The following is a 13130-nucleotide window of genomic DNA, read 5'->3' on the forward strand; positions in this document are numbered from 1 at the left end:
TATAACCTCACACAATCCAGATTTTGGATTGGTACATGTGGTCAATGAGAAGATTTGAAATGAAAGAGGTTGTTTAGTTTTTATCATCATTTGTACTAATTTGTAGTGGTGTCGAAATGCACTGCATGATGTGACAGTGATTTTGCCTCGTTTTTGTAGCTCCATCAGGTACCGTATTATCTTTTCTTTTTTGTCTTTTGTTTTGTCACATGGTGGTGTTGTTACGTCATGTAGACCTGCACGGCTGTGAGTTTCCTATGTGTTGTGTTTAATTATTTTATCATTTCATGTTAACTATTGTTTTGATGGCAGTGTGGCCATCTACAGCGGATCTCGTTTTTTGTTGTCTGGTTGAGAGGGAAGACATTTCATGTGTGATGCACATACAGCACGTCTAAAAATAAAGTTTACGAGAACGTAACTTTACTTCACTTTTTTATTAAGGCATCTCGTGTATTGGAATTCATTGCGTTTTATGTTCAGGCTGCTGTGTGAATGGACAGCTGTCTAATAAAATGGTGAAGCTTTGACGGATGAAAACATTGAGGGGTTCTTTGAAACTCCTTTGTGTATATCAATTGAACACCTCTTTTCAAAAATTAAAAAATAAAATTAAGTGGATTGAATGGCTCGTCAGTCCACATACGGTTATGTCCTATAGATGTTTCATTGGCCTAAGTGCTTTACATACATCGTTTACCCTCCAATCAATAAACTGGACTCAACTACAGTAAAGTCTCATTATATCGATATCCAAGGGAGGCCGAAAAAATATCGATATAACCGGGACTATCGATATATCCGATCCTGCGCCGAACTGCATTAAACAAAAGCCGCCAAAAGAGGGCAGCCAAGCGCCATATAAGAAACGGAGCTGGCCATTAGCTCCCTTTTTTTTGGGTGAGAGATGTTCCCGCAATGTTGCCTCAAAATGGCACATATAATTCTTTAATGATTGTAAACATGTATGCTTTAATCTTCAGAACTACAGTGTATTTGAAACATATTCATAACTGGATGTGTAACAAGAAAGCATATTATCCGAATCTGAAGCCATTGTTTGGATTCACAAGCAATCGATGAGAAGGTTTCTTCAGCCGTCATCTGTACAAAAGTGAAGGTTTCGGACGTTTCGCCTCCTATCCAAGAGGCTTCGTCAGCGAACTAAAGTCTGACTGGTCGTATCGGCCCCATTTATATATCCCTAATGTCCAGACCTGGTGGCGCCGGACACAGCTATGATAGGTCCCTACTCTCAGGTTGGGGGGGGCGCGGGACCCCCCCCTGTGGCCCCACTGATTGTTCCTACATTCCTGACTAACGATTGGCCTATTACACCCACACCCCCCGGTATCACCTCATCAGCATAACGACCCTCATCAGCATTGCGAAAGTTGCCTAACCTGTTTTGCCTGAGCAGGCTATTGTATGAACGATCCAAATTGAACCTGGACCCAAATTGGATCGTCGACCGATGGCGGCTCACGTAACAAGACACGTGACCAAGTTGACCAATGGCGCGACGGATATATCGATATAAACAACAAAAATGGCCGGCGGGGGATGAAAAGGAGCACCGTAATAACCGGATTATCTTAATAACCGGGTATCGTACTAAACGCTACTAATTATACATAAAAAGACTAGAAATGTGCAAGGGAAATGAAAATAGTATCGTAATAAGCGGTACTATCGCTATAACCGATATCGATATAACGAGACTTTACTGTATATACTGAGTCATATTCTATAGTTTGTCCAGCCAGCTCTATATTTGCTCATCCCACGGGAGAGAATGTGTCAGTTTGTTGTGCAGGAGACCTTGAGGATATAGCAGCTCACCAATAGACTGATAGAGGACATAACAATATTCTGGCATTATCTGCTTTTATTTTGGCAAAACACTAACATTCCCAAGACACCACTGTGCAAGTCTAATTTTGTGATCTCTGTGGGCATTACTAATTGTAATTGTATCAATGAAAATCCAGCTCAAGGGCATGCTTGCTGCACTTCCAAGTCGCAACACGTATCAGATATAATTCAAGCAGTAGGCATATTCCTTTAAACAAATATCAGCAACTAGTGATAAGCAAGTCGTCAACAGTTTGAGTAGCAGCTATGGTCTTCAAGAATTGGAGTTTGTTTTCACTGTCCTTGTTTACTTCTTCTTCACTTGTCCGTGTTTACTTCTGTTACTGCATGGCTTCTTCCAATATTCCCCCAAAAACATGCATGCCAGGCTAGTTAAGGAGTGTGATTTGCCCATAGGTGTGAATCATAGTATAAATGGTTGTTTGTTTGTGTGCAGTGGGCGGAGGCTCCTGCTGACCCACAACCCAAATGAGGACAAGTAGGCCTCTTGTACAGTAGAAGGTAACTGTGCTTTCTTACATTACAAAAACACATCCTGACTAAATAACATTCTAATAAAAAAAATATTAAATAAATACTTGATGAAACACTACTCTGGATCTGGGCATGGTTCTTGGTGTCCCTAATGAATTGTCCTATGGTTGTTTGGACTGCATTTGCACGCCAGACCGGGAGTAACTTCACACCATCCGCCCGCCCCCTCCTCCTCCTTCATTCCTCAGTGGACCAAACAAGACACGCAGTAGAACCCCAGTCCTCCCAGTTCCTCGTAAATTACATGTAATTTATTTTTATTTTCTTTCAGCTTTTCTCTGTCTGCTGAAGGAAAACTTTTTAAAGTCAAGGGGGTACAACCTAAGTGGTTGTAGAGAACATCTGCGGCTTATAACGTGGTAAGTTCTCGTTTTTGAGTTATCTATGTCGATGGGTTTGCTTATTGCCTGAAACGCACTGAACTGTAATATCTACACTTCAAAATATTTCAGTCAACTCACGTTTGTTCAATTAGACCTGGACCTATTTTTGTCGTCAGCAGTTACTGCCCCCACTTTCATCCACATGCCCATGGCAGCATGTGACTATTTAATGACCACAATCCGCTCTACTCTCGTAAATGACTAATGCAAATGCTCCCATTTCTTTCTTCTGTTTACTTGTTAACATTCACCCCCTATTTTCCTTCCTTCTTTCATTTAGTGAAGTTAATTTGTACTCATTTATATGCCGATGCTGCGGTCAACATTTAGAAACCGACAACGAACTCATCGGTGGATGAATGTCGCGTGATTTTGCGAGAACGTGAACTCAGACCACGATAATTTTATGGTTGACATTTGTCCGTTTACCCCAAATTACCCCCACGCCTCCATTTGTTAATCATGTTTTATTATAATTTTAAAGTATTGCTCTAAGACCTCTATTATATCCCTTTCTATCGTTCAATTCTTGGACCAGTGCCTATTGGTAGAGCTCATCCTGCGTTTGTTTGATGAAACGTGATTGGCAGGGTGTTTTAAATCCCATTTTCTACGGATGAAGCGCTCATTTCTCTCTATTCTATGTTTGAAATCTCAGCTGTGTTTAAGAAAGCTTGTGGCAGTGAGGAAAGCAATGGCTCTCCTTAAATAAACATTATTCTTTGCAGTGGACAATACCCACAAATACCAGGGGTTATGTTTCCAAATCGGTGTGATTTCGACACATATTGGGGGGATTGTGATTGTGCATCCTTCCCGCCAAAGGTCTTCTTCAGCCTGAAGTCTTTTCACTTGTCATTCATCTGCACACAATTGGAGATTCACTTCTCAGGATATAGCTGGAAAGTAAACATATTTATGTGAGCTTTAAAACAACAATACACTGTGAGATAATGATGCAGATGAAATGGTAGCTGTGGGTTCCTGTAAACAAACAGAACAGTCAAACACTCTCACCAAATAGCAAATGCAACTCAACACCATCTTGGACAACAGTGGATGAGAGGTGCCTTAAATAGATCCCGCTGTCCCAGTCGGGAGGTGTTGACTGCAGACCTCAAAAGTAGTGCGAGTACGGAAATGGGGGGTTGGGGAGAGTAGCCATCTTGACGTCTATCAATTATCTCAACTGTTTACCTAATAAAGCATTTTAATCTGTGGCTACAACACCTCACATTTTTAAGTGTGTGTATCCTGAGACATGGACACATAACCACACACAAATACCCCACCCGGCCATGTCAACACCTTTACCCGGCAACTATGTGCTGCTTATCAGAAGATAGCATGTCTTGATGTAAGTTTATGCATTTGGCACAGGAAGGGAGTCACACCCTTGGGGGGGGGGGTGTCCGTTTCTTCACGATAGTGTGTCTGCATTCTACAGTTTTAGAGAATGTAGTCTGATAACTCTGACCACACCTTGAAAGTGACTCTGAATCTTCACCAGATCAAGGTGATCTGTTAATCTGGGAAAGTCAAGGCGGGACGCAGCTAAAATGTAATTTAGCACCACTTGTATATGACAGAACGGCTTGCTCACTGACACATTTTACAAATAAGTAGCGACAAAAAGTTACTTGGTTGTTTCATTTCACACTTAAAAGGTGTACTCTTTGTAGACGCACTGAAAGTTTTTTTCCATGCTTTGAAAAGCAAACCAAGCAATGATCATTTGAACAGTCGAATAATTTATCGTACCCCACTTCAACAGATTTGTCCAGAGAAAACAAAACAACATGCTAAAATGACTGTTTAATTTAACAGTTGTTTCACATTGGGTTCTTACGTGCTTACCACAACAACCAAAATGGCCTTAAAATCTTCCATTGGTTGTTATGCATTCTTTTTGTTGAATACAGTAACTGATTTGTACCTACTGTAACTAGTGTACGTACAAATGTTGAATTTTTATGCTGTACGGATAGTCATCTTCATTACCACTTGTTTTTTTTCTCTTTCTCCTCACCAGCTACAATGGATCTTTTGCTGACAGTGGCATTTGCCTCCTGGTTGACCTCTGCTCTCGGTGAGGATGATTTTGATGATGATTTTTGGTGTCTTTTCACCTCCTGACACCTCCTGTGTGTTTGTCTCTGAAGGATTCATTTATATACAGTCTCTCCTGTTGGTACTATTGATACTCTTGCCAGGCTTGCCAGGCTTGCCTGTCTTGCGCTGCTTGTTTGAAACGCTAAAATGATCCTGAAATGATTTGCATTAGATGGTTACCCAAATTTCAGTGTGAATTATTTTTTTCATTGTGACGGAAAGTAATGTTTGTTTGAACAATGAAGTGTTTTCCCTGCTGCTGCGTTTAATCTCCTACTGATTTTACATGTACTCTCTTCCTCCGTGTCAACCGCGTTGCTTGATGTTAGGCAGATACGGTGATACTGTAATCGCGAGCGTTAAGATTGTGGAAGCTGCTGTTGCACACACATATCTTCATGACTTTCCTACTTGGGATTTGAACATTCTTCTTGTTATTTTTTTGGGATAAGAAATTCTAAAGAAAACATATAAATGGTTGATTATGGTCAAGGGTGAGAGGTTAGATTGAGAGTAAGGGTTAATGAGTTAGTGTTCGGGTAATGCCAACGGTCAGTAACCCGCGGCTCCAGAGCCGTATGCCGCTAGTTTTGTCCTTATGTTGCGACTCTGTATGGCTCGGAAAAACAAATTATAAATGTCCGATTGAAATATGTGTTGTGTGTCTCAAAAACATGTATCACTGACATTACGCTGGGTAGCAGTTTTGCTATAAAAATACTGTTCAGATGAAAAGGGAAGGAGAGGAGTTCAGTAAAGGCAAAATAGGATGACAATTCTGTGTTTGGATACACTCTGATGTTGTTATTTTGTCTCTAGATACCAGGTTTTCTTTGTTCAGACCTTGTACAGTTTCGATGATCAGAATATGCCCTCTTCGGAAGCATTCGTGTGCACTAGACATGTCAGCAGATAAGTCAAATGTAGAAAGTCATTTCCAAAATAAATGCATAGCCTTTGCTGAAAAATATAGAGTGAGAAGAGAAAAACATGCTATATTGGTACTAATGTGGAAGGCTGATCTGAGGAACAATCTGTTCAACAAGGGGATGAAGTCTGCAAATTCAACTACCGTACCCAAAAAGCCTTGACATTTGTATTTGTATCTGTAGAAGAAGTTGTGTGTAACCCCAGTCTCTACTGTAGTGCCTTATAGTTTGGTGTGCATTGTATTTGGAAAACTTTTATATATTTATAAATTATATTTGGAAAACTTTTCATTCATTGAAGGTGCACCTTATAGTCCGGTGCGCCTTATATCAGTGTCTGACGTTTGAACGAAGATTTCAAAATCCGAATAAATTATTCTGATTTCAAAATCAGCCAATCAGAAGACCGCTTCGTGCTTCCGGACTTTCCCGAGCGTTATAAGGTTGTGCATTTCTGTATCATTTTCCAAAGTAGATGCACAGAACCTCAGCCCCAGAAGAAAGATTCAAAAGAAGGTAACAAAATTTATGACGCTAGAAAACGTAAACGTACATTTTCCTGTAACTGTAAAGTGTCCTTGAGAGTTTTGAAAGGTGCTTAGAAATTAATGTATCACTATTATTATTATTATCAAAAGCATCGTGGAAAGAGGAGTTCACGTGGCTTGTAGCAGGCAATGCAACGTAAACATTGCATTGTGCAACATGACGAAGAGTGTATGGACAAGCGACAAGCGAATTGGAGCAAAATCATCAGCAAGGGATGTTTACAATAAATTAAGCAAGGGAGCATTTGAGGCAGGTACATGCTTAGTAAAAAAAAAATCTTTAATACTTTGCTACAATGGTTTATTTTTGCGATTAGTTGTCTTATTATGTTTCAATTTGTGTAAAATGGGGCAGGGAACTTTATGGCCGGGTAGGCCACTTTTCAGAGTTGGCAGGCACCTTTTCAGAGTTATCTGCCCTGGTGTCCGGTAGCTTTTTGTCATGAGTTTCAGACACTGCTTATATATGGAAAAGGTTTGCGAAGACACCATTCGTTTGGGGTGAGTCTTGTACTGCCTTATACACCAGAAAATACAGTGCTCGAGTTGGGGTGTTGCGTTTGCGTCAATGGGTTAGGTTTGGGGGTAGTCTTAGGGTTTATGGATGGGGGTTCTGGTATTCAAATCAATTAAATTGTCAACAACTGGCAAAGAAAATCATAATCAAAATCTTTGTTCTCTTTAATAATGTTTGTTTACCTTTTGTCTTCACAATTTCAGGAGCAGACAGCGAAAAAGGTGTGTTTTGTCTGAGTTCACATTCTGGAATTGCCAAGACAGAAGTTAAGTGTGTCAATCAGTCACTCAAATCTTCCCTCTCTCTATTTTCCTCATGCAGACTACGACAGTGCTTTTGAATATGGTAAGTAAGCAAGTTTTACAAATCTCTGAAAGGAAATATCTGCAAAGTCAGATTATGGCTTTTGACACTTCCTTCAGCGTATTCTCACAAGAGCTGTGGCTTTTCTTTTGAATTTTGATATCCTTTGTCCACACAACATTAGCACTGAAAGTCAACAGTTTCCATAACACTGTTTTAAAATTATTCACTGCCAGACATGTCCAAAACATGTGTCCACTCCAGTGCCAGGGTTTTTGTCATTTTCACTCGAATTCGAGAACCTACAGAATATTGAGTTTTAGGACTACATAAACATTCAATACAGTGTTAGAAAAGTTCGATTCTCTTTTTTCATCAAAAAAAAGAGTTAATCCTAAATTATAAGGATTTGGGATTATATGAGTTTGAAATGAGGGTGGCTGTCCAAAATACAATGCAATACATACAAATCGAGTTTATCCAGTGCTTTGACAACAGCTGAAGCTGGAACAAAGCACTGACATGGAAAAAAGAGAAATGCCGGCCCCTTGCGGAAGGTAAAAATATTTCCCATGGCCATGACCAGCACTTTATCGGCACCCAAGCATGAAAAAAGAAATTCGGGAATGGCGGTCTACGTCATATTTTCAATTCCCGAATAGATTTGTGAATGGCGGTGAATGAGTTAATCGTGCTGACTGGATAAACCCTGTTAAAAAAGGAATTATTGGGCCATCTCTTTTAAGACATCAAATTTTTAATTCGCAGCCTGAATGAAGATTTCCACTTGCACCTGTTGACATGAATTATTTCCAAACCCCACCATCAAACTACTGAGGGTGTGAATTCATAATTTCTTCGTCATACATTTTGAGCAATGTTTTTTTTTATTGACATGTCGTAGTTGTCGCATCATGTTATTCTTTACTATTACTAACCACTGATCAAATGAATCGGATAAAATAGACATTGACAGTGTTGAGTGACTTTGATCTCTTTGCTGTGAAGAAGCTCATGAAATCATGGTGCCTGCTCTCATAAAGTGCCATGCCACTCGTAGCGTTGTCCGCTTGAATAATTAAACGTATTTCCCTAAGGCGACACCTCTTTTATTCTCGTGGGAAATAAACATCCCTGTCCTGTAATTGTCTTACATAAACACGGACATTAAAGTATGAACTGCTCAGCCCATTTGAACTTTGTTGCTGAGCAAAGCAGCAGCGACTACAAAATGTAATGTGTCGCTCACAGATTCATTATACAGTAAAGTCTCGCTATATCGATATTCAAGGGAGTCCGAAAAATATCGATATAACCGGGACTATCGATATATCCGACCCTGTTTGCATGTAATTTTCTTCGTGCGTGCATAAAAATAGTATCGATATAACCGGGACTATCGATATATCCGATATCGATATAACGAGACTTTACTGTATTAAATTATGGAGTCTTCAAAGATCATCTGTGTTGATGTTTTGGCCGCCTTCTTGCCTTCAGATATGTTCTGCACAGTCACCCTTGGTTCTTGCCCTTTCTCTGAATTTCTCTGTCACTTTTCTTTTCATTTTTCAATGCAAGATTACAACCGCTGCATTTGAGTTAAAAAATGACCTTGGCCATTATATGACAAAAATGGTATACAATATTTGAACTCATTCACTGCCAGACGATGTGCAACAATGTGTCCACTCCAGAGCCAGGGCTTTTGTCATTATCACTCAAATTGTAGGACCCACAGAAGATTGACTTTTAGGACTACATAAACATTCAATGCCATGTGCCATGTAAGACCCTTAGAAAAAAGAGTTAATTCCAAAATTATATGGGTCTGGAGTTATCTGAACTTTAAATGGGAGTGGCTGTACAAAAGGCAAATGCTGCCCCCTTATGGGAGGGAAAAAAATTGTCAGAGGTCTGACCAGTGCTTTATCGGCAAAACCAAAACCCGAACAAATTCGGGAATGGCACTCCACGTTTGGCTTTTCAATTCCAGAATAAATTCGGGAATGGCAGTGAATGAGTTAAAATAGATTCATCCTGCCTTTTTTGGATAGATCTTTTTCTGCGTTGATGGTATAGAGAGAGACCAGCTCAATTTGGTGGTGTCCCAGAAGGTTGTGGGGGGGTTGAATTTCGTTTTTTTCTTTCCCAACAGACACACTTGATTCACATATTTAATTTAATGAATCTCCATTATCTATCAGTAAGTATCCCTAATATATTGGAATTGTTACAGACTATGAATCTCTGAGGATTGGTGGCCTGGTTTTTGCTGTCGTGCTGTTCTTCCTAGGCATCGCCCTCATCGTCAGTGAGTATTAACAACGTATCTTTGCTCTCATATCATGAAGGGAGGGCAGTCTAATATCAGTTCTCACACGCCATGTCTCATGCCGGTCGTACCTTATCACTCGACTCCTCTTTGCTCAAACTTTCCTCCCACCAGGCAGCGCCTGGACAACATAGACCAAAACAACACAGAAGCACCACACAAGAACAAACACAGCTTGTGGACGATGTACTCGTTGCTTCCAATTTTTAAATACTTTATCGAGCACAAGGGTGTCAAACTCATATTTTGCTGCCGGCCACATTGTCATTGCGGTTTCTTCTCGAGGGCCATTATGAATTTGGGCAAGCCGTGAGAATTTTTAATCCCCTGCACATATTACATACATAGCACACGACAAATTAATGAATAACTAGTTTTCAAATTTAAAGTAAAAAATAATGACTGTTATTGTGGTTTACATGGATCAATTTCAGACCTTTGTGAGCATCATGGAATTTTTGATTTGCTTTTCACGGACCGAATAGAATGATGTGGTTGGCCAGATTTGGCCCCCGGCCCTTGACTTTAACACCTGTGATCTAGCTGATTAGGGGCAACACGCATTTGACGTGGGGGGGCCGTCATCCCTTTGTAAGAGTTATTGTAAAGCTCAAGAATATATTTTGAAGTTTGTAAAACACCCTGTTGCCCCACTTTGGGCTAGTGGGGGTGGTGAAACGCCCTATAACTGGTTCTTACCTAATTTAAAAATAAAAAATGCGTTCTTCTATTTGTATAGGCGAGGAACTTAGTCATTGACTGCCGAAATCATGCAAAGTTAACCCCCAAGGCAGATGAAGATTTTCGTCTCTCATTTGAGATACGTTTATATAACTTCATCATCCTTCCTTAACACGGATACATGCCAGGCCTGTTTAGCCATTGCATTGTCGCCATCTTGTGGCTTCATATGGACTTGCAGAAACTATGAAACTGAACGCACGTTTTTCAGCAAATAGAGCGATTCATAAAAGTGGGTGGGCTTTTATCATACATGCAATGTACATATACAGTAAAGTCTCGTTATATCGATATCGGATATATCGATAGTCCCGATTATATCGATACTATTTCTATGCACGCACAGAGAAAATTACATGCAAACAGGGTCGGATATATCGATAGTCCCGGTTATATCGATATTTTTTCGGACTCCCTTGAATATCGATATAACGAGACTTTACTGTAATTACAAACAATCCCAGTTTGTCAAATGTATACGTATAGGTAATATTCTCTTCAAAAAATGATTCACTCTGCAAAACTGTGGTATAAACAGAGACATTACTGCTGAAATCCAATTAGCGTGTCATAAATATTTTCTTCCACGGTTTATGAAGTTGAGTAGAGGACGGCAACGGGGTTTCTCAGTTATTCCCATTGAGATTGGCATTGGAGAAACATCATTAAAAAAACAGCCAGAAACACTGACAAATCATAAAGACAGTGCATAAAAAGAGAACATAAAGGAGAGCAGTGCTGTGCAAGTTTACTGTTTGGCTCTTGAAAAAACTGAGCCCTGAGAGATCTTCTGCCAGCAAAAGAAACATTTGGCGCCTCTCAGTGGAGGAATAAAGGATTAGCGCTGTCATTCAAGATGCTTTAGCCTGACAACATGAAAGTCTGCTGTTTTTTTTTTTTTTTTTTTTTTTTTTTTTTTTTTTTTTTTTTTGTAAACAATGTTTTTTCTTCCCTCATAAACAGGTAGAAAGTGTGTGTGTAAAAAGAGTGACAAGTCAAGGTAAATCAACAAATCTACAGGTCTATCATCCAGTGTGTTCTGCGTGCTTGCTGTGGGTTATGCTGATGATAGACTATTTTAATGACCAGGTCACGGAATCCAGATATGGAATCAGGTGTTCCAAGAGGTAAATATATTTATGCTGTTTTTATTGCAGTAATGTACATATGTTTTTGTTGGGTTGTGTATTGTCTTCATCCACAAAGTAATCAAACTTTTTTTTAACAGCATAATCCCAAAGGCAAACATCAAATGGTCAGTACTTCAAACGCAGGGATGGGAAAACACGTGTGCTTCAGTTCCAGATTTAAGTTTTAAAACTAAATGATGAGTTTTGTTTTAGTTTTTTGTTTGTTTGTTTTGTTTGTTTTTTTATGTTTGAATCTAATCTGATATATTTGTGTTTATTAATCCCAGATGTACAAACTATGGAAATGTGTTTTTAATTTTCTTTTTAAAAATATTTTCCTTTTTTAACATAAAACTGATTATTGAATGTAGAATTGTGAAGTGTTTGGTTAATTGTTTACCATGAAGCAGTACATTTACATCACAAATAAGTGAAAACATAGTAAATGTGTTAAAATCATGATTCACCATCACTAATTTCATCATCATCATCATCACTAATTTTAGAGTTGTTTTTAATTAACTCATTCACTGCCAGACGTGCAAAATTGTGTCCACTCCAGTGCCATGGTTTTTGTCATTGTCACTTAAATTGCAGGACCCACAAAATACTGTATTGAGTTTTAGGACTACATAAACATTCAATGCAGCGTGAGAAAGCTTAGACTTTCTTCTTTCATCCGAAAAAAAGAGTTCATTCCGAAATTGTATGGGTCTGGAGTAATATGAGGTGCAAACTGGGCGGCTGTACAAAAGGCAAGTGCTGCCCCCTCGTGGAAGGGAGAAAACATTACCAGAGGTCGGACCAGCGCCTTATCGGCACCAGGCAAGAAAAACCAAAACGCGAACAAATTTGTGAATGGCGCTACATGTCATATTTTCAATTCCTGAAAAAAATAACATAATGGCAGTGAACGAGGTAAATTATTATATATATTTTTGAAGATTTCAATATACCATTATTTTACAATTTTTATTGTACCGTATTGTTTACAATCGGTTATCTAACCAATTAAAGAGATAAATACATCATATCGTGAGTCTAAATAACGAAATTACTGGAATAATTTTTAGGCTATTTATGAGTACTGATTATATTTTTTTAATTGTTTGTGTTATGTAGTCATGTATATCAATTAATTATTGAATTGAATAATTTTATGAAAAAAAATATTGATTTTAAACAGAAAGCAAACAGAATGATGGCACCAAAAAGAAAAGGACGAATCAAATCAATTCTTGGTAGGGCAGATTAAAGAATCGCACTCTGGGCCACACTTGACCAAGTACACCTCTTCACAACCTCATCTGATTGAACTTGCTGTTGAAAGTAAACGAGTTTCAATTACCACACTTCTTCTACCTCATTTCCTTGCAGTTACCAAGCATTACTCCTTGATGCCAGCAGATGTTCTTTTCTTATCGGCTGAAGACTATGTTTTCAATAATAAAGAATTCCACTTGAAAACATCCTTCGTTTTCATTTGTTTTGTTTTTTTCTTTCTTGCTATTTACATTGTCGTTGTGGTGCAAAAGAGAAATTAAACCGTGTCGATTGCTGGACAATGGCATTGATGCAAAGCAACATGACATCATAAACCATCAGAAGGTTTCCTTGTTTTATTTTCCATGCACGGCAAAATATTTTTGGCAATCTGCCCATGTGTTGCTTGCCAGTAGACGGCCCACTGTCGCACTCTTGTGCTGACGTTGCATTTGGCTCG

General features: G+C 39.0%; 1 protein-coding gene across 1 annotated transcript; it reads left to right on the forward strand.

Annotated features, from left to right (window-relative positions):
- The first annotated feature begins 2576 nt into the window (after positions 1-2576).
- On the forward strand, positions 2577-12878 carry fxyd6l (FXYD domain containing ion transport regulator 6 like). The gene is made up of 9 exons (XM_088999437.1): positions 2577-2768; positions 4825-4881; positions 7102-7119; positions 7220-7243; positions 9441-9515; positions 11241-11277; positions 11367-11404; positions 11506-11532; positions 12785-12878. The coding sequence occupies exons 2-8, from the start codon at positions 4830-4832 to the stop codon at positions 11508-11510; spliced, it is 249 nt and encodes an 82-aa protein (XP_088855563.1). The 5' UTR covers positions 2577-2768; positions 4825-4829; the 3' UTR covers positions 11511-11532; positions 12785-12878.
- The last annotated feature ends 252 nt before the right edge of the window (positions 12879-13130 follow it).

Source organism: Hippocampus bargibanti, linkage group LG06, assembly GCF_051943395.1.
Source record: "Hippocampus bargibanti isolate YZ-2025 linkage group LG06, ASM5194339v1, whole genome shotgun sequence".
NCBI lineage: Eukaryota > Metazoa > Chordata > Actinopteri > Syngnathiformes > Syngnathidae > Hippocampus > Hippocampus bargibanti.

What these genes read in the sequence shown, in the direction of transcription:
- fxyd6l (XM_088999437.1), top strand. Translation starts at nt 4,830, where the DNA reads ATGGATCTTTTGCTGACAGTGGCATTTGCCTCCTGGTTGACCTCTGCT. An exon ending in CGACAGTGCTTTTGAATATG is followed by an intron (nt 7,244 to 9,440) that starts GTAAGTAAGCAA and finishes GAATTGTTACAG; the next exon opens with ACTATGAATCTCTGAGGATT. An exon ending in AGGCATCGCCCTCATCGTCA is followed by an intron (nt 9,516 to 11,240) that starts GTGAGTATTAAC and finishes CCTCATAAACAG; the next exon opens with GTAGAAAGTGTGTGTGTAAA.